Source organism: Heterodontus francisci, chromosome 5 (assembly GCF_036365525.1).
Source record: "Heterodontus francisci isolate sHetFra1 chromosome 5, sHetFra1.hap1, whole genome shotgun sequence".
Lineage (NCBI taxonomy): Eukaryota > Metazoa > Chordata > Chondrichthyes > Heterodontiformes > Heterodontidae > Heterodontus > Heterodontus francisci.
This window is the reverse complement of record NC_090375.1, coordinates 6,057,740-6,079,305: the sequence shown is the minus strand read 5'-3', so window position 1 is coordinate 6,079,305 and position 21,566 is coordinate 6,057,740. Positions and strand designations below refer to the sequence as shown.

Sequence of the window (21,566 nt, the reverse complement as noted above, 5' to 3'; positions counted from 1 at the left end):
TGACCAATCTAGTGAACCTTCGCTGCACTGTCTCCAAGGCAAGTATATCCTTTCTTAAATGTGGAGATCAAAACTTCACACAGTATTCCAGATGTGGTCTCACCAAAAACCTGTACAACTGTAGCAAGACTTCCTTATTCCGGTACTCCAATCCCCTTGGATGACAAGAGATGTGGAACAGCTAGTCAAGAGGAAGAAGGAAGCTTACTTAAGGTTGAGGAAGCAAGGATCAGACAGGGCTCTAGAGGGTTACAAGGTAGCCAGGAAGGAACTGAAGAATGGACTTAGGAGAGCTCGAAGGGGACATGAAAAAGTCTTGACGGGTAGGATTAAGGAAAATCCCAAGGCGTTCTACACTTATGTGAGGAACAAGAGGATGGCCAGAGTGAGGGTAGGGCCGATCAGGGATAGTGGAGGGAACTTGTGCCTGGAGTCGGAGGAGGGAGGGGAGGTCCTAAATGAATACTTTGCTTCAGTATTCACTAGTGAGAGGGACCTTGTCATTTGTGAGGACAGCGTGGAACAGGCTGATATGCTCGAACAGGTTGAGGTTAAGAGGGAGGATGTGCTGGAAATTTTGAATGACATGAGGACAGATAAATCCCCGGGGCCAGACGGGATATACCCAAGGATATTACGGGAAGCGAGGGAAGAGATTGCTGCGCCTTTGGCGATGATCTTTGCGTCTTCACTGTCCACTGGAGTAGTACCGGATGATTGGAGGGTCGCAAATGTTGTTCCCTTGTTCAAGAAAGGGAATAGGGATAACCATGGGAATTATAGACCAGTCAGTCTTACGTCGGTAGTGGGCAAATTATTGGAGAGAATTCTGAGAGACAGGATTTATGATTATTTGGAAAGGCATGGTTTGATTAGAGACAGTCAGCATGGCTTTGTGAGGGGCAGGTCATGCCTCACAAGCCTTATTGAATTCTTTGAAGATGTGACAAAACACATTCATGAAGGAAGAGCAGTGGATGTGGTGTATATGGATTTTAGCAAGGCGTTTGATAAGGTTCCCCATGGTAGGCTCATTCAGAAAGTAAGGAGGCATGGGATTCAGGGAAAGCTGGCTGTCTGGATACAAAATTGGCTGGCCCATAAAAGTCAGAGGGTGGTAGTAGATGGAAAGTATTCAGCATGGAGCTCGGTGACCAGTGGTGTTCCACAAGGATCTGTTCTGGGACCTCTGCTCTTTGTGATTTTTATAAATGACTTGGATGAGGATGTGGAAGGCTGGGTTAGCAGGTTTGCCGATGACACGAAGGTTGCTGGAGTTGTGGATAGTGTGGAAGGCTGTTGTAGGTTGCAACGGGACATTGACAGGATGCAGAGCTGGGCTGAGAAGTGGCAGATGGAGTTCAACCTGGAAAAGTGTGAAGTGATTCATTTTGGAAGGTCGAATTTGAATGCGGAATACAGGCTGAAAGACAGGATTCTTGGTAGAGTGGAGGAACAGAGGGATCTTGGGGTCCATGTCCATAGATCGCTCAAAGTTGCCACCCAAGTTAACAGGGTTGTTAAGAAGGCGTATGGTGTGTTGGCTTTCATTAACAGGGGGATTGAGTTTAAGAGCCGCGAGGTTATGCTGCAGCTCTATAACGCCCTGGTTAGACCACACTTGGAATATTGTGTTCAGTTCTGGTCGCCTCATTATTGGAAGGATGTGGAAGCTTCAGAGAGGGTGCAGAGGAGATTTACCAGGATGCTGCCTGGACTGGAGGGCATGTCCTACGAAGAAAGATTGAGGGAGCTCGGGCTTTTCTCATTGGAGCGTAGAAGGATGAGAGGTGACTTGATAGAGGTGTACAAGATGATTAGAGGCATAGATAGAGTGGATAGTCAGAGACTTTTTCCCAGGGTGGAAAGGGCTATCACCAGGGGGCATAATTTTAAGGTGATTGGAGGAAGGTTTCGGGGAGATGTCAGAGGTAGGTTCTTTACACAGAGAGTGTTGGGTGCGTGGAATGCGCTGCCAGCGGTGGTAGTAGAAGCAGATACATTAGGGGCATTTAAGCGACTCTTGGATAGGTACATGGATGATAGTAGAATGAAGGGTAGGTAGTTAGTTTGATCTTAGAGTAGGTTAAATGTTCGGCACAACATCGTGGGCCGAAGGGCCTGTACTGTGCTGTACTGTTCTATGTTCTATTACTATTTACCTTCCTGCCTTGAGAGGCTGCAGAGGAGATTTACCAGAATGGTTCCAGGGATGAGGGATTTTAGTTACAAGGTTAGGTTGGAAAACCTGGCATTGTTCTCCCTGCGGCAAAGGAGATTGAGGGGAGATTAGATAGAGGTGTGCAAGATTATGACAGGCTTAGATAAGTTAGACAAGGAAAAACTGTTCCCATTAACTGATGGTACAAGGATGAGGGGACACAGATTGAAGGTTTTAGGCAAGAAATTTAGGGAAAATGTGAAGAACAGATTTTTTTACATAGTGAGTGGTAATGACCTGGAACTCACTGCATACGAGGTTGGCCGCAGCGGAGACAATAATTTCAAAAGGAGATTAGATGGGCACTTGAAGGAAATAAACATATGGGACTTATGGGGATCAAGCGAAGGAGTAGGACTGACTGCATTTCTGCTTGGAGAGCCAGCATGTACTTTGGCTGAATGGCATTCCTCTATGCCGTAAATGACTCTATGACTCTATTTTTGAAGTGTAATCACTACTGTAATGTAGGGAACCATGGCAGCAAATCTGCAGGCATCAGTGTCCCATAAACAGCAATGAGATATCCTGTTTCTATCTTAAGATAGGTCAGACATCAGGAGAACTCACATGCTTCTCCTCAAAACGGGCCATGAGAACTTTTATGCACACCTGAGAGTGCACACGGGGCCTTGGTTTAACGTTGATTTGAAAAATGGCATCTCTGACAGTGCAGCACTCCCTCAGTACTGACCCTCTGACAGTGCAGCACTCCCTCAGTACTGACCCTCTGACAGTGCAGCACTCCCTCAGTACTGACCCTCTGACAGTGCAGCACTCCCACAGTACTGCCCCTCTGACAGTGCAGCACTCCCTCAGTATTGCCCCTCTGACGGTGCAGCACTCCCTCAATACTGACCCTCTGACAGTGCAGCACTCCCTCAGTACTGACCCTCTGACAGTGCAGCACTCCCACAGTACTGACCCTCTGACAGTGCAGCACTCCCTCAGTATTTCCCCTCTGACGGTGCAGCACTCCCTCAGTACTGCCCCTCTGATGGTGCAGCACTCCCTCAGTACTGCCCCCCTGACAGTGCAGCACTCCCTCAGTATTGCCCCTCTGACGGTGCAGCACTCCCTCAATACTGACCCTCTGACAGTGCAGCACTCCCTCAGTACTGACCTCTGACAGTGCAGCACTCCCTCTGTACTGCCCCTACGACAGTGCAGCACTCCCTCAGTACTGCCCCTCCAACAGTGCAGCACTCCCTCAGTACTGCCCCTCCGACATCGCAGCACTCCCTCAGTACTGCCCCTCCGACAGTGCAGCACTCCCTCAGTACTGCCCCTCCAACAGTGCAGCACTCCCTCAGTACTGACCCTCTGACAGTGCAGCACTCCCTCAGTATTGCCCATCTGACGGTGCAGCACTCCCTCAGTACTGCCCCTCCGACAGTGCAGCACTCCCTCAGTACTGCCCCTCCGACAGTGCGGCACTCCATCAGTACTGACCCTCCGACAGTGCAGCACTCCTTCAGTACTGCCCCTCCGACAGTGCAGCACTCCCTCAGTACTGACCTCTGACAGTGCAGCACTCCCTCTGTACTGCCCCTACGACAGTGCAGCACTCCCTCAGTACTGCCCCTCCATCAGTGCAGCACTCCCTCAGTACTGCCCCTCCGACATCGCAGCACTCCCTCAGTACTGCCCCTCCGACAGTGCAGCACTCCCTCAGTACTGCCCCTCCGACAGTGCAGCACTCCCTCAGTACTGCCCCTCCGACAGTGCAGCACTCCCTCAGTTCTGTCCTCCGACAGTGCAGCACTCCCTCAGTACTGTCCCTCTGACAGTGCAGCACTCCCTCAGTACAGACCCTCTGACAGTGCGGCACTCCCTCAGTACTGCCCTCTGACAGTGCAGCACTCCCTCAGTACTGCCCCTCCGACAGTGCAGCACTCCCTCAGTACTGCCCCTCCGACAGTGCAGCACTCCCTCAGTACTGCCCCTACGACAGTGCAGCACTCCCTCAGTACTGCCCCTCCAACAGTGCAGCACGCCCTCAGTACTGCCCCTCCGACAGTGCAGCACTCCCTCAGTACTGCCCCTCCGACAGTGCAGCACTCCCTCAGTACTGCCCCTCCGACAGTGCAGCACTCCCTCAGTTCTGTCCTCCGACAGTGCAGCACTCCCTCAGTACTGTCCCTCTGACAGTGCAGCACTCCCTCAGTACAGACCCTCTGACAGTGCGGCACTCCCTCAGTACTGCCCTCTGACAGTGCAGCACTCCCTCAGTACTGCCCCTCCGACAGTGCAGCACTCCCTCAGTACTGCCCCTCCGACAGTGCAGCACTCCCTCAGTACTGCCCCTCCGACAGTGCAGCACTCCCTCAGTACTGCCCCTCCGACAGTGCAGCACTCCCTCAGTACTGCCCCTACGACAGTGCAGCACTCCCTCAGTACTGCCCCTCCAACAGTGCAGCACGCCCTCTACTGCCCCTCCGACATCGCAGCACTCCCTCAGTACTGCCCCTCCGACAGTGCAGCACTCCCTCAGTTCTGTCCTCCGACAGTGCAGCACTCCCTCAGTACTGTCCCTCTGACAGTGCAGCACTCCTTCAGTACTGTCCCCCTGACAGTGCGGCACTCCATCAGTACTGACCCTCCGACAGTGCAGCACTCCCTCAGTACAGACCCTCTGACAGTGCGGCACTTCCTCAGTACTGCCCTCTGACAGTGCAGCACTCCCTCAGTACTGCCCCTCTGATAGTGCAGCACTCCTTCAGTACTGACCCTCCGACAGTGCAGCACTCTCAATACTGCCCCTCCGACAGTGCAGCACTCCCTCAGTACTGCCCCTCCGACAGTGCGGCACTCCCTCAGTACTGCCCCTCCGACAGTGCAGCACTCCCTCAGTACTGCCCCTCTGACAGTGCAGCACTCCCTCAGTACTGACCTCCGATAGTGCAGCACTCCCTCTGTACTGCCCCTACGACGGTGCAGCACTCCCTCAGTACTGCCCCTCCGACAGTGCAGCACTTTCAATACTGACCCTCCGACATCGCAGCACTCCCTCAGTACTGCCCCTCCGACAGTGCAGCACTCCCTCAGTACTGCCCCTCTGACAGTGCAGCGCTCCCTCAGTACTGCCCCTCCGACAGTGCAGCACTCCCTCAGTACTGCCCCTCCGACAGTGCAGCACTTTCAATACTGACCCTCCGACATCGCAGCACTCCCTCAGTACTGCCCCTCCGACAGTGCAGCACTCCCTCAGTACTGCCCCTCTGACAGTGCAGCGCTCCCTCAGTACTGCCCCTCCGACAGTGCAGCACTCCCTCAGTACTGCCCCTCCAACAGTGCAGCACTCCCTCAGTTCTGTCCTCCGACAGTGCAGCACTCCCTCAGTTCTGTCCTCCGACAGTGCAGCACTCCTTCAGTATTGTCCCCCTGACAGTGCAGCACTCCCTCAGTACAGACCCTCTGACAGTGCGGCACTTCCTCAGTACAGACCCTCTGACAGTGCAGCACTTCCTCAGTACTGCCCTCTGACAGTGCAGCACTCCCTCAGTACTGCCCCTCTGATAGTGCAGCACTCCTTCAGTACTGACCTTCCGACAGTGCAGCACTCCCTCAGTACCGCCCCCTGACAGTGTAGCACTCCCTCAATACTGCCCCTCCGACAGTGCAGCACTCCCTCAATACTGCCCCTCCGACAGTGCAGCACTCCCTCAGTACTGCCCCTCCGACAGTGCAGCACTCCCTCAGTACTGCCCCTCCGACAGTGCAGCACTCCCTCAGTTCTGTCCTCTGACAGTGCAGCACTCCCTCAGTACTGTCCCTCTGACAGTGCAGCACTCCTTCAGTACTGTCCCCCTGACAGTGCAGCACTCCCTCAGTACAGACCCTCTGACAGTGCGGCACTTCCTCAGTACAGACCCTCCGACAGTGCAGCACTCCCTCAGTACTGCCCCTCTGATAGTGCAGCACTCCTTCAGTACTGACCCTCCGACAGTGCAGCACTCTCAATACTGCCCCTCCGACAGTGCAGCACTCCCTCAGTACTGCCCCTCCGACAGTGCGGCACTCCCTCAGTACTGACCCTCCGACAGTGCGGCACTCCCTCAGTACTGCCCCTCCGACAGTGCAGCACTCCCTCAGTTTTGCCCCTCTGACAGTGCAGCACTCCCTCAGTACTGACCTCCGATAGTGCAGCACTCCCTCTGTACTGCCCCTACGACGGTGCAGCACTCCCTCAGTACTGCCCCTCCGACATCGCAGCACTCCCTCAGTACTGCCCCTCCGACAGTGCAGCACTCCCTCAGTACTGCCCCTCCGACAGTGCAGCGCTCCCTCAGTACTGCCCCTCCGACAGTGCAGCACTCCCTCAGTACTGCCCCTCCAACAGTGCAGCACTCCCTCAGTTCTGTCCTCCGACAGTGCAGCACTCCTTCAGTACTGTCCCCCTGACAGTGCAGCACTCCTTCAGTACTGTCCCCCTGACAGTGCAGCACTCCCTCAGTACAGACCCTCTGACAGTGCAGCAATCCCTCAGTACAGACCCTCTGACAGTGCAGCACTCCCTCAGTACAGACCCTCTGACAATGCGGCACTTCCTCAGTACTGCCCTCTGACAGTGCAGCACTCCCTCAATACTGCCCCTCTGATAGTGCAGCACTCCTTCAGTACTGACCTTCCGACAGTGCAGCACTCCCTCAATACAGCCCCTCCGACAGTGCAGCACTCCCTCAGTACTGACCCTCCGACAGTGCAGCACTCCCTCAGTACTGACCCTCCGACAGTGCAGCACTCCCTCAGTACTGACCCTCTGACAGTGCAGCACTCCCTCAGTACTGACCCTCCGACAGTGCAGCACTCCCTCAGATCTGCCCATCCGACAGGTGCAGCACTCCCTCAGATCTGCCCCTCCGACAGGTGCAGCACTCCCTCAGTACTGACCCTCCAGCACTGCAGCTCTGCCTCCGACAGTGCAGCACTCCCTCAGTACTGACCCTCTGACAGTGCGGCACTCCCTCAGTACAGACCCTCTGACAATGCGGCACTTCCTCAGTACTGCCCTCTGACAGTGCAGCACTCCCTCAATACTGCCCCTCTGATAGTGCAGCACTCCTTCAGTACTGACCTTCCGACAGTGCAGCACTCCCTCAGATCTGCCCATCCGACAGGTGCAGCACTCCCTCAGATCTGCCCCTCCGACAGGTGCAGCACTCCCTCAGTACTGACCCTCCAGCACTGCAGCTCTGCCTCCGACAGTGCAGCACTCCCTCAGTACTGACCCTCCAACACTGCAGCTCTGCCTCCGACAGTGCAGCACTCCCTCAGTACTGATCCTCCAACACTGCAGCTCTGCCTCCGACAGTGCAGCACTCCCTCAGTACTGACCCTCCGACAGTGCAGCACTCCCTCAGTACTGACCCTCCGACAGTGCAGCACTCCCTCAGATCTGCCCCTCCGACAGGTGCAGCACTCCCTCAGTACTGACCCTCCAACACTGCAGCTCTGCCTCTGACAGTGCAGCACTCCCTCAGTACTGACCCTCCAACACTGCAGCTCTGCCTCCGACAGTGCAGCACTCCCTCAGTACTGACCCTCCAACACTGCAGCTCTGCCTCCGACAGTGCAGCACTCCCTCAGTACTGCCCCCCTGACAGTGCAGCACTCCTTCAGTACTGACCCACTGACAGTGCAGCACTCCCTCAGTACTGCCCCTCTGACAAAGAACAAAGAAAATTACAGCACAGGAACAGGCCCTTCGGCCCTCCAAGCCTGCGCCGATCCAGATCCTATATCTAAACCTGTCACCTATTTTCTAAGGGTCTGTATCTCTTAATTTCCTGCCCATTCATGTATCTGTCTAGATACATCTTAAAAGACGCTATCGTTTTCACGTCTCCCACCTCCGCTGGCAACGCGTTCCAGGCACCCACCACCCTCTGCGTAAAGAACTTTCCACGCATATCCCCCTAAACTTTTCCCCTCCGACAGTGCAGCACTCCCTCAGTACTGCCCCTCTGACAGTGCAGCACTCCCTCAGTACTGCACCTCTGACAGTGCAGCACTCCCTCAGTACTGCCCCTCTGACAGTGCAGCACTCCCTCAGTATACACTGGAGTGTAGGCCTGGATTACGATTCCAGTCTATGGAGGGGATCTTGAACCCATGACTTTCCAACTCAGACTAAAGGGCTGTCAACTGAAGTGCGCTTCAGGTTGCAAGGGACAGAGCGTTGCTTGCAAATCAATGACCTGAACCCCAGAGAACATCTAGTGTAAAAAGCCACCCGAAGTGAGAATGCTTTGAGATAGCTCCTGATGCACTGGGCTAGAGAGATTAGTGAAGGATCATCTTACTGCTCTTAGTCACAGAGCTGGTCAGAGAGCATGTGCACACTGTAAAACATGAAGCATGTTGAAACTAAAGGATAACTTTGATCTAACTTTGAACAATATTTTCACGAAGTTAACACTTTGTGTTGCAGATTCGCCGTGTGATCGGAGATTTTGGAGTTCCAATAGCTATCCTCATCATGGTTCTGGTTGACTATTCCATCCAGGAGACCTTCACCCAGGTGGGAGACTAATTCTGCACGTCCCCTTTTTTGTCTTAATATTTCCTCCACCTCCACCCTCTCCCAGCAGCACTGGATGCTCTCTGGGGCCTTGTCTTATACCTGGGATGCCATTCATTCAATCTTACAGCACAGGAGGAGGCTGCTTAGCCAATCGTGCCTGTATCAGCTCTTTATTTTTTGAATTCATTCATGGGACGTGGGCGACGCTGGCTAGGCCAGCATTTATTGTCCATCCCTAATTGCCCTTGAGAAGGTGGTGGTGAGCTGCCTTCTTGAACCACTGCAGTCCATTTGGGGTTGGTATACCCACAGTGCTGTTAGGAAGAGAGTTCCAGGAGTTTGACCCAGCAACAGTGAAGGAACGGTGATATAGTTCCAAGTCAGGAGGGGAACTTGCAGCTGGTGGTGTTCCCATGTATTTGCTGCCCTTGTCCTTCTATTTGGTAGAGGTCACAGGTTTAGAAGGTGCTGTCTAAGGCGCCTTGGTGCATTGCTGTAATGCATCTTGTAGATGGTACACACTGCTGCCACTGTGCGTCGGTGGTGAAGGGAGTGAATGTTTGTAGATGGGGTGCCAATCAAGCGGGCTGCTTTGTCCTGGATGTTGTCGAGCTTCTTGAGTGTTGTTGGAGCTGCACGCATCCGGGCAAGTGGAGAGTATTCCATCACACTCCTGACTTGTGCCTTGTAGATGGTGGACAGGCTTTGGGGAGTCAGGAGGTGAGTTACTCGCCGCAGGATTCCTAGCCTCTGACCTGCTCTTGTAGCCACGGTATTTATATGACTACTCCAGTTCAGTTTCTGGTCAATGGTAGCCCCTAGGATGTTGATAGTGGGGGATTCAGCGATGGTAATACCATTGAATGTCAAGGGGAGATGGTTAGATTCTCTCTTGTTGGAGATGGTCATTGCCTGGCACTTGTGTGGCGCGAATGTTACTTGCCACTTATCAGCCCAAGCCTGGATATTGTCCAGGTCTTGCTGCATTTCTACACGGACTGCTTCAGTATCTGAGGAGTCATGAATGGTGCTGAACATTGTGCAATCATCAGCAAACATCCCCACTTCTGACCTCATGATTGAAGGAAGGTTATTGATGAAGCAGCTGAAGATGGTTGGGCCTAGGACATTACCCTGAGGTACCTCTGCAGTGATATCCTGGAGCTCAGATGATTGACCTCCAACAACCACAACCATCTTCCTTTGCGCTAGGTATGACTCCAGCCAGCGGAGAATTTTCCCCCTGATTCCCATTGACCTGAGTTTTGTGAGGGCTCCTTGATGCCATACTCAGTCAAATGCTGCCTTGATGTCAAGGGCAGTCACTCTCACCTCACCTCTTGAGTTCAGCTCTTTTGTCCATGTTTGAACCAAGGCTGTAATGAGGTCAGGAGCTGAGTGGCCCTGGCGGAACGTAAACTGAGCGTCACTGAGCAGGTTATTGCTAAGCAAGTGCTGCTTGATAGCACTGTTGATGACACCTTCCATCACTTTACTGATGATTGAGAGGAGGCTGATGGGGCGGTAATTGGCCAGGTTGGACTTGTCCTGCTTTTTGTGTACAGGACATACCTGGGCAATTTTCCACATTGCAGGGTAGATGCCAATGTTGTAGCTGGACTGGAACAGCTTGGCTCGGGGTGTGGCAAGTTCCGGAGCACAGGTCTTCAGTACTATTGCCGGAATATTGTCAGGGCCCATAACCTTTGCAGTATCCAGTGCCTTCAGTCATTTCTTGATATCACACGGAGTGAATCGAATTGGCTGAAGTCTGGCATCTGTGATGCTGGGGACCTCAGGAGGAGGCCGAGATGGATCATCAACTCGGCACTTCTGGCTGAAGATTGTTACAAATGCTTCAGCCTTATCTTTCGCACTGATGTGCTGGGCTCCCCCATCATTGAGGATTGGGATATTTGTGGAGCCACCTCCTCCAGTTAGTTGTTTAATTGTCCACCACCATTCACGGCTGGATGTGGCAGGACTGCAGAGCTTAGATCTGATCCGTTGCTTATGGGATCACTTAGCTCTGTCTATCGCATGCTGCTTATGCAGTTTGGCACACAGATAGTCCTGTGTTCTGGCTTCACCAGGTTGACACTTCATTTTGAGGTATGCCTAGTGCTGCTCCTGGTATGCCCTCCTGCACTCTTCATTGAACCAGGGTTGGTCTCCTGGCTTGATGGTAATGATAGAGTGGGGGATATGCCGGGCCATGAGGTTACAGATTGTGGTTGAGTACAATTCTGCTGCTGCTGATGGCCCACAGTGCTTCATGGATGCCCATTTTTGCATTGCTCGATCTGTTCGAAATCTATCCCATTTAGCACGATGATAGTGCCACACAACACGATGGACGGTATCCTCAATCTTAATGCGGGACTTCGACTCCACAAGGACTGTGCGGTGGTCACTCCTACCAATACAGTCATGGACAGAAGCATCTGTGGCAGGCAGATTGGTGAAGACGAGGTCAAGTATGTTTTTCCCTCCTGTTGGTTCCCTCACTACCTGCCGCAGACCCAGTCTAGCAGCCTATGTCCTTTAGGACTCGGCCAGCTCGGTCAGTAATGGTGCTACCGAGCCACTCTTGGTGATGGACATTGAAGTCCCCCACCCAGAGTACATTTTCTGCCCTTGCCACCCTCAGTGCTTCCTCCAAGTGGTGTTCAACATGGTGGAGTACTGAGTCATCAGCTGAGGGAGGGCGGTAGGTGGTAATCAGTAGGAGGTTACCTTGCCCATGTTTGACCTGATGCCATGAGACTTCATGGGGTCCGGAGTTGATGTTAAGGACTCCCAGGGCAACTCCCTCCCTACTGTATACCACTGTCCTGCCACCTCTGGTGGGTCTGACCTGACGGTGGGACAGGACATACCCAGGAATAGTGATTGCAGTGTCTGGGACATTGTCTGTAAAGTACGATTCTGTGAGCATGACTATGTCAGGCTGTTGCTTGACTAGTCGGTGGGACAGCTCTCCCAACTTTGGCACAAGCCCCCAGATGTTAGTAAGGAGGACTTTGCAGGGTCGACAGGGCTGGGTTTGCCGTTGTCGTTTCCGGTGCCTAGGTCGATGCCGGGTGGTCCGTCTGGTTTCATTCCTCTATATTGACTTCGTAGCGGTTAGGTACAACTGAGTGGCTTGCTAGGTCATTTCAGAGGGCATGTAAGAGTTAACCACATTGCTGTGGGTCTGGAGTCACTTGTAGGCCAGACCAGGTAAGAACGGCAGATTTCCTTCCCTAAAGGACATTAGTGAATCCGATGGGTTTTTACAACAATCAACAATGGTTTCCTGGCCATCATTAGACTAGCTTTAAATTCCAGATTTATTAATTAAATTCAGATTCCACCTTCTGCTGTAGTGGAATTTGAACCCATGTCCTCAGGGAAATACCCTGGGTCTCTGGGTTACTAGTCCAGTGACAATACCGCTACGCCACCGCCTACCTCTTGGAAACAGCTATGCAATTAACCCCACCAACCCCCAACACTTTTCCTCCATAGCCTTGCAATTTTCTCCCCTTCAAGTATTTATCCTGTTCCTGTTGAAAGTTACTATTGAATCCACTTTCAGATATTCAACTGAGAGACAGAACAGTGATTGTTGGTGGACTGTCCAGCAAGGAATGAGCCACACCAGCCAAGCCCACCCTTTCCTCATTCACACCCCAACCCATCCACCACTGCCACTGACCTCTTAGAGAGGGAGCAGCACATTCTGTTCACCAAGAGTTTCTTATTGCAGTGCAACTTCATCTCTCCTTAGCCCCATTCTCGCTCAGTACATAAAGTGACTCTTTATCCAGTAAAGTATTAAAGTGCGAGACACCTTTTGGAACTGGTGCAATATTGAAGCTGACTGCAGATATTAGTCTGAATTACATTGGTAACTGTCTTTCTGGAATGCTCCAATTCCTGAGACTGCACCTGTTTAATATTTTTTGTGGCTTGAATAGGCCTTTACTCCTTCGGATAACACATTGGCTCCCTAAGAGATTTGCGTTTCCTCGAGCTGAACCAGCTTTCTCTTTTTTTGTTCCAGCACAAAACTGGCAGCTTCACTGAGAGGGCCACAGATGGCTGGTGTGGGGAAACGTCCCACTGGTGCAGTGGAATGGGCAGGGGTAGACTCCTGAGGATGCAATTTGGACAGAATTGAGTAAACTGCAGCCTGCAGGCCACATACGGCCCTGCTCTCCAGGAATCCAACAGTAGCATTCCAGCTCAATCAAGCTGTTCTCCGCTCTACATTCATCTGGTTTTGCCCCATTGGAACGTTGTGTGGCTGATGTTTTTCAAAAAAGTATCTGATCGGACAGTGTAGAGGGAGCTTTACTCTGTATCTAACCCCCGTACTGTACCTGTCCTGGGAGTGTTTGATAGGACAGTGTAGAGGGAGCTTTACTCTGTATCTAACCCCCGTACTGTACCTGTCCTGGGAGTGTTTGATAGGACAGTGTAGAGGGAGCTTTACTCTGTATCTAACCCCCGTACTGTACCTGTCCTGGGAGTGTTTGATAGGACAGTGTAGAGGGAGCTTTACTCTGTATCTAACCCCGGTTTTTTTTCTTTGTTTGTTAAGGTGGCCTTTATACCCTTTTATGTCGAGGGGGCCTTTATTCCTCAGGCCCCCTTTATATACATATTTTTAAAATAACTTTATTAAAAAACAGATAAATAAACAAAAAACTCAAATTAAAATGCCATTCTCGGCATTGACGATGCACTCCAGTCCCTGCGGTGCCCACCGGTCGCTGAAGGCCTCGAGCATACCGGCGGACACCACATGCTCCTTCTCCAGGGACACCCAGGCGCGAACGTAACCGCGAACGAGGGGCAGGCAATCAGGGAGGACGGACCCCCTGACGGCCCGCAGCCTAGACCTGTGAATTGCCACCTTGGCCAGGCCCAGGAGCAAACCGACGAGGAAATCCTCCTCCCGGCCCACGCCCCTCCGCTCCGGGTGCCCAAAGATCAGGAGCGTGAGACTGAAGTGCAGCGAGAACTTGAGGAGCAGCCCCTTCAAATACCCAAAGAGGGGCTGCAACCTCGCACATTCCATATATACATGGAACACGGACTCGTCCAGGCGGCCTGGGAGTCCGTGAACCAACTGAAAAGTATATTGCATGGGACTGCCCTGTGCAACACCCTCCACCCCAGGTCCCCGATGTAAAGGGGGAGCACACCCGCATAGAGAGACCTCCTTCGGGGTTTCCCTTCACCGCCAGATGGCAACGCGGACCGCCAGGGCGTGTCCGGCCGGCTGACGAGGGCGAGGAGTGTGCAGGAGCAGCCCGTACAGGAAACCCCTCGGCGCCGATTGGAATGGCATGGAGGGCATTTCCGAGAGGCGGCTCGGGTTGTGCGGGACCGGCTCCCGAGGAGGGTTTCGGGGCCTGGGTCCGATGAGCAGTTCCGGCCGAGCGGGGGTCAGCTCGGCCGGGATCGCTCCGCACTCCCGAGCCCCCTCGCCACACACAGTGAGGGGCGTCTCGGGGGCTTCGGATACTCCTCCGCCCGCCGGTCCATCCCTGGAGTCGGCCGCCTGGACAGCCGAAGCGCTCTCCGCCGGCGGGGGAGCACCCTGACTGGAGGCGACCATGTTCCAGACTCGGAATAGATCCCGGTAAAAGACAGGCAACTCCCTCAGAGAGGCGCGGCTAACGGACTCCGCCAGGAGCTGCGTGCCGTCTTGAAGGCAGTGACACTGGCAGAAAAAATACGTCGCCAGCGCACACCATCTGGGAGGATGCTCGACGTACAGGTATCTCTGCAGGGTCCGAAGGCGGAGAGTCGCAGCCTGGGTGCGGACGCACACCAGCGACTGGCCACCCTCCTTGATCGGGAGACTCAGGACCGCAGCAGGGACCCAGTGTTTCCTCTTGCCCCAGAAGAAATCGACGAGTTTCTTCTGGATCTTGGTGGCAAATGCAGGGGGAAGGGCCAAAGTGACCAACCGGTACCACAACATGGAGGCCACCAGTTGGTTTATGACCAACGCTCGGCCCCTGTAGGAAAGCACTCGGAGCAGTCCTGTCCAGCGCCCCAGCCGAGTGGTGACTTTCGCCTCCAACTCCTGCCAGTTTGCCGGCCAGGCTTCCTCAGCGGGGCTAAGGTGGACTCCCAGATAGAGGAGGTGCGTAGTGCTTCACTCAAAAGGTGTCAACTCCTCCGGCAGAGAGTCCACCCGCCAGTGACCCACCAGGAGACCGGAACATTTCTCCCAATTGATCCTCGCGGAGGACGCGGCAGAAAAGGTCTGCTGGCAGTCGCGCATTCTCCGCAAGTCAACGGGATCTGTGACCACGAGGAGCACGTCGGCGTAAGCCAAAAGGACGACCCGCATGGCCGGCTCGCGCAGAGCCAATCCCGTCAACCTCCTGCGAAGCAGGCACAGCAACGGCTCCACGCAGATGGTGTACAATTGACCGGACATGGGGCATCCCTGACGCACTCCTCTCCCAAAGCAAAGGGGTGCCGTCAAGGACCCGTTAACCTTGACGAGACACTCTGCGGCTGCGTATTTAAGACGGACCTGGGCCACAAAATGCGGCCCGAGTCCGAAAGCGCGCAGAATCCCGAAAAGGTATTCGTGATCCACCCTGTCGAACGCATTCTCCTGATCGACTGACCAGTCCTCTGGGAAAGATGGATCAGGTCCCGGACCAGATGGATGTTCTCCTGGATGGACCGACCCGGAACCGTGTAGGACTGGTCAGGGTGGATCATGTGGGCCAGCACGGAGCCCAGGCGGGTAGACATAGCCTGGGCCAAGATCTTATAATCCGTGCTGAGGAGGGAGACCGGGCGCCAGTTTTTAAGCAGGTGGAGATCACCCCTCTTCGGCAGCAGGACGATGCCCTGCGCCACGAGAGGGGCATCTGCCCGGTCGCCAGGCTTTCCCCCAGGACCCGCAGGTAATCGTCTCCCAGGACGTCCCAGAACGCCCTGAGGAACTCCACGGTCAACCCATCCAGCCTTGGGGATTTGCCCCTCGAGAGCTGGTGGAGGGCACCGGTCAGCTCCGCCAATGTGAGCGGAGCCTCCAATCTTTTGGCGCCCTCCAGGCTGACCTGCGGCAGGTCCTCCCACAAAACTCTGCGCGCGTCCTCGCTGGACGGATCTGGAGAGAACAGCGCACTGTAATAAGTACGGACCAGGAGGCCCATTCCCTCCGGATCCGTGATGGAGGATCCGTCGTCGGCCAGCAGCTCGACGAGCTGCTTACGGACCCCCCGCCATTTTTCCAACGAGTAGAAGAAGGGGGAGGCGCGGTCCAAATCTTCCAGGATCTGGATCCGCGACCTCACGTATGCGCCTCGGGACCCTATGAGCTGCAGGTCCCTCAGCGCGCCCTTCTTCTCCTTGTATGCCTGCCACAGAGCCGGGTCCGCGACGGCATGACCGAGGCGGGACTCCAAGTCGAGCACCTCTCTCTCAAGGCGCCCAATCTCGGCTTCCAACCTCTTGGTCGACCCCTTCACGTACTCCTGACAGAAGACGCGGATGTGAGTCTTGCCCACATCCCACCATAGCCTCAAGAAGGGGAAGCCCCCCCGCTTCCTTCTCCAGTCGGCCCAGAATCGACGGAACGAGTCCCGAATTCGTCCTCCAGCAGCCAGTTGTTAAAGTGCCAGTACGCGGACCCCGCCCGCGTGCGGAGTGGAGTGAACTCCGCCCACACCAGGTGGTGGTTCGAGCACGGCACCAGCCGCATGGAGGCTGCCGAGATGCGGGAGACTTACGCCTGCGATATGTAGAGACGGTCGATTCGGGACCCTCCTCCTCCAGACCTCCACGTGAAGGCGCTGGAGTCAGGATGGTGATTCCGCCAAACGTCCACCAAGTTAAGGGAGCTGATCAGTCCCCTCAACTTCTCCACCGACGCTTGACCGTGCTGGGGACCGGAGCGATCCCCCACCTCGAGGGTACAGTTAAAATCCACCCCCCCCCCCCCCCCGAGGATGATGCACTCGCCACTATCGATGGAGCTCAAGAGAGCGGACACTTCTTCAAAGAAGCGCGCTTGCAACGCGCCGGGCCTGGGCGCGTACACGTTCACAAAGTGGAGCGGCACGCTACCCAGGCGAACGGCGAGGTGGAGCAAGCGGCCCGGCACTTTGACCCCCAAGATCTCCGGCTGAAAAGTCGGGGCCAACAAGATAGCCACCCCACTAGAAGTAGGGGTGAGGTGACTCATGTAGACCCCACCCTGCCACTCCAGGAGCCAGGTGGCTTCGTCTCCCGGAATGGTGTGGGTTTCCTGCAGAAAGCTCACCGCGTATCTCCCTTCCCTGAGGACTGAGAGATTGTGAAATCTGCGGTGAGCCCCTCTGCTGCCGTTGATGTTGAGGCTGGCTATGGTTATCTTCATGTCAAAGGTACTTAAAACCCGTCACCAACACCTCACTATGAGGAGAGAGTGGAAGTGCACCTGGCCTTCCACTCCCCCAGCAACCCATTGAGGAACGCACTAAACTGGCGCCTCTCAACCAGTTTCACGCCCGCACCCTTGCCCGCTTTCTTGAGGGCGGCACGGACAGACTGGATGATTAGCGCCAGGCTCGACCAACAGCCGAGGGCCAGCTGAACTTTATCGCAGCAACCCCTGCAAGCCGCGAGGAAATCCCGGAGTTCCGCCGTGTGTATGAGAGGAGACTCGGTACACGAGGAACTCCACCAGGATCAATGGCGGTGGAGTCCTCTCTGGGTTCTACTGTGAAACTAGAGCCTGTGGGCGCCAGCGGTTCAGGACCCCCCTCCACCTCCGTCCCCAGGCCAATGATCGGTCCAGGGGAGACGGTAGTTCCCGACTCCGGAAATCCAGCCAGAGCCGAGACCGGAGGTGGCGAGAGGAGGCCAACTCCCGCTCCGCTAGCAACCACAGGCCCAGCAGATGGGGCAGCATTCTCTATTATAACCGGGTCGGGTGTCTCCTGGTTGATGGCGGACTGCGGCTCAGAGGGCCAAACCTTTGGGGCCTCGCCCTCCCCTCCACTCAGGGCACCCGACCCAGTGGCAGTGGCAGAATGGGCGGCATCCCCAGGCTCCCCCACCACAAGCAGGGCCCCACTTACTCCTTCAGGAGGGGCCTCATGTACAGGGGCCTTCCCCTCCCCTCCATCCTGAGGGGTAGGGAGCTCCTGCCCAGACGTTGCAGACTTGATGATGGTGGTGGCAGGGGGAACCCGGGGACCCGAAACAGGAGACGGCTCCCCTCCAACAGATGGGCCCTGTGTTACTTCTGTGAAGGGGTGCCTTCTCCTCTTTTTCCCAGTTGGGCGCAGAGGCTCAGAGACCTCCATGCCATCAGAGGCCTCCGGCTCCGCACTCTTTTTTTTTAGTCACCCTGGGCCTGAGCCCAGCCTGGAGCAAGTGGGCTCCCCGAGATTGTACCTTGGGCTGAGCTGAGGCTCGGGTCATGTCAATGCGTCCAGGGGAAGCGTCTCTTGATGTTTATTTTTCCTCCGCGCCTTCCTTCTACCTGGATGGGCACTTCCCACCCCGCCGGAGGCCGTGAAGATCACAGCCTCCAGAACCAATTGAATGGTGTCTGGTGGATGTGTAGGGGGGGTGGAAGGAGGTGCAGCAGCACCACCCTGGGCTGCTGAGGTGGAGTTGGCAGCCGGGAGGTTGGGGCAGTTGTTATGAACATGCCCCACCCCCTTGCAGACATGGCACCGCACCCCGTCCAAGGTCCAGAAGAAGCGGTAGGCCGTCCCCTGGAACTCTACATTGAAATGGCCATCTGTGACCTCCTCCCGCACCAGCTGCTTGAATAGCTGGCGGGGGAAGGAGTACACATGCCGGAGGTTGTTCTCCCGTAGACCGAGTGGGACTGGGCTGAGCCCCGTCTTTACCTCCCCCAGATGGTGCAGGTGGGGAAGGAGGAACTCACCAGGAATGAAGGGTGGGACATTAGACAAAATGACCCCTTTGCGCAGTGGCCTCCAGGGGGTCCACTGGCAGAAAGGTCCCACCCACGGTGAGCCCCTTGCTCAGAGCCAGGGACACCGCCCGCTCGGTCTTCAGGAAAAACACCGCCTTCTCATACATTTTTGAGGCAGCAACAATGGCTGAAGGGCCGACAACCTCGGCCATTGCCTTTACGCATACCTCTATTGACATGTTTTGGTGGACGTAGCTCTTGACCCCATGCTTCGATGTTATTAATGCAAACGGTGACAGGGCAACAGGTGCAGCAGCCGCAGCAGCATATGTGCGGGAAGGCCCCGCCACCGGCAAAGAGGGGCTTGCCATGGGGTTGCAGAGCTACGCCCACCCCCAAGAAACAAAGCACACAACAGTTTCCTCTTTAACTCAAGCAATATGATGGCAGGGGGGAGGATGGGAGTAGAGGAGGATAGGGCTGAAAAGGAAAAGGAGAGGCGAGGATAGGTGGCCGAGTGATGGAGGGGAGAGAACAGCTGCGAGGATGTTACAGTTCAATTGGTGATTGGAGCACCTTGCTGCAGAGTCTACAGTCCAGTCTTCCAGTTAGGGGAGGGCTCTTCGCCCGGGTCGGCTAGAGCCGCCCGGTTCTCTCCCTTTTCTGCTGTTGTATAAAGATAGTCTTCAGCCGGGCAGCTCCAGCCGTCCCGAGCCACACAGTTGGGGGTGGGGAGGGAGCCCCTTTTGTGCAGGATGTAAGGTAAACACAAGAGCAAATACAAGGGCTGCCTATAGAATTTGGCAGCCCCACCCCTGGATCTTCCGGTGCCTCCTCCCTCCCCCAACAGTCCAAGCAAAAAACAGTTCTCTGGTGCTCCAGCACCCACCTCTCCAAAATGACTTGCAGGTCTTCTTAGTCTTGAAAAAGTGCAACAGTTCCACATTTAAGTTGTAAATGCAGCTCTCTCCTCTCTAGTTTCTCCACTCTCTCCTCTCTAGTTTCTCCACTCTCTCCTCTCTAGTTTCTCCACTCTCTCCTCTCTAGTTTCTCCACTCTCTCCTCTCTAGTTCCTCCACTCTCTCCTCTCTAGTTTCTCCACTCTCTCCTCTCTAGTTCCTCCACTCTCTCCTCTCTAGTTTCTCCACTCTCTCCTCTCTAGTTTCTCCACTCTCTCCTCTCTAGTTTCTCCACTCTCTCCTCTCTAGTTTCTCCACTCTCTCCTCTCTAGTTTCTCCACTCTCTCCTCTCTAGTTTCTCCACTCTCTCCTCTCTAGTTTCTCCACTCTCTCCTCTCTAGTTTCTCCACTCTCTCCTCTCTAGTTCCTCCACTCTCTCCTCTCTAGTTTCTCCACTCCAGTTGCAGTTACAGCAACACAGGTGCAGCTGCTCCCCCTGATTGCAGGCAGGAAGTGCTGCAAATTGCCCAGCCAATCCCAGTGCTGTACCTGTCCTGGGAGTGTTTGATGGGGACAGTGTAGAGGGAGCTTTACTCTGTATCTAACCCCGTGCTGTACCTGTCCTGGGAGTGTTTGATGGGACAGTGACCTGGAGTGCACAGAGAGATTACTATTTCTGCCCGTCATTCTGAGTACTGAGCTATGTGTTGATTCGACAGCATTCACTCCCAACCGCCTGTGCCTTTTTTTCAGAAACTGAGTGTTCCAACCGGCCTATCGGTCACGTCCCCTGAGAAGAGAGGTTGGTTCATTAATCCTCTGGGAAAGAACAGAGATTTCCCTATCTGGATGATGTTTGCCAGTCTGATTCCTGCTATCCTGGTCTTCATCCTCATCTTCATGGAGACCATGATTACCACGTGAGTCCTCAGTACAAAGGGATTGTGCTTAGTTACGAGGGGTTTATGGACTAGATTTTAGCCGAATGGATAAAGACTGCCCGAAGCTGATTCCATACTCCTCCCTTAGAGAGGATTGAGAGCAGAGTGGAGACCTGGGCCCTGTTCCTGTTTAGATTGCTGCTAGAGAGCAAGGACAGACTCGCTCTGTGTGTCACTGTCTCGTGTTGTTGCCCCAAGCCTCTGTTCTGTAAATGACACCACAGTGAGCTTCAATAGAACCCGGCCCACAATTCCAGACAGAATTTCCCGGCCCACAATTCCAGACAGAATTCCCATTCCTTGGATTTCAATGCACAGTTAATCGTAACTAAACTAGTTTGCTGGGATCATAGTTACATCATCGAGTCAGTAAATCAGCAAGTGTCAGTGGGGGGAGGGGGTTCTGTGACGGTGACTGGGGGGGGTCTGAGCTGGGGGTGGTGGCGTTGGTTGGGTGTGGTCGGTCGGTTGGGTGTGGTCGGTCGGTCGGTTGGGTGTGGTTGGTCGGTTGGGTGTGGTTGGTCGGTTGGGTGTGGTCGGTCGGTCGGTTGGGTGTGGTTGGTCGGTTGGGTGTGGTCGGTCGGTCGGTTGGGTGTGGTTGGTCGGTTGGGTGTGGTTGGTCAGTTGTGGTCGGTTGTTGTGGTTGGTCGGTTGTGGTCAGTTGTGTGTGGTTGGTCGGTTGTGGTGGTTGGTCAGTCGGTTGGGTGTGGTTGTTCGGTTGTTGTGGTTGGTCGGTTGTTGTGGTTGGTCGGTTGTGGTGGTTGGTCAGTCAGTTGGGTGTGGTTGTTCGGTTGTTGTGGTTGGTCGGTTGTGGTGGTTGGTCAGTCGGTTGGGTGTGGTTGTTCGGTTGTTGTGGTTGGTCGGTTGTTGTGGTTGGTCGGTTGTGGTGGTTGGTCAGTCGGTTGGGTGTGGTTGTTCGGTTGTTGTGGTTGGTCGGTTGTGGTGGTTGGTCGGTTGTGGTGGTTGGTCAGTCGGTTGGGTGTGGTTGTTCGGTTGTTGTGGTTGGTCGGTTGTGGTGGTTGGTCAGTCGGTTGGGTGTGGTTGGTTGGTTGGTGTGATGCTCTCTGCTGCTGCAGGTCAG

At 54.7% G+C, this 21,566-nt stretch overlaps 1 protein-coding gene across 10 annotated transcripts in view; it reads left to right on the top strand.

Annotated features, from left to right (window-relative positions):
* LOC137369700 (anion exchange protein 2-like) overlaps positions 1–21,566 on the top strand; it is a 405,213-nt gene that overhangs the window by 365,412 nt on the left and 18,235 nt on the right. For all 10 annotated transcript variants that reach the window (XM_068031052.1, XM_068031042.1, XM_068031050.1 and 7 more), the window contains 2 exons: positions 8,655–8,744; positions 20,298–20,464. In XM_068031052.1, the coding sequence (XP_067887153.1) occupies positions 8,655–8,744; positions 20,298–20,464 (257 nt within the window). The remainder of the gene's footprint in view (positions 1–8,654; positions 8,745–20,297; positions 20,465–21,566) is intronic.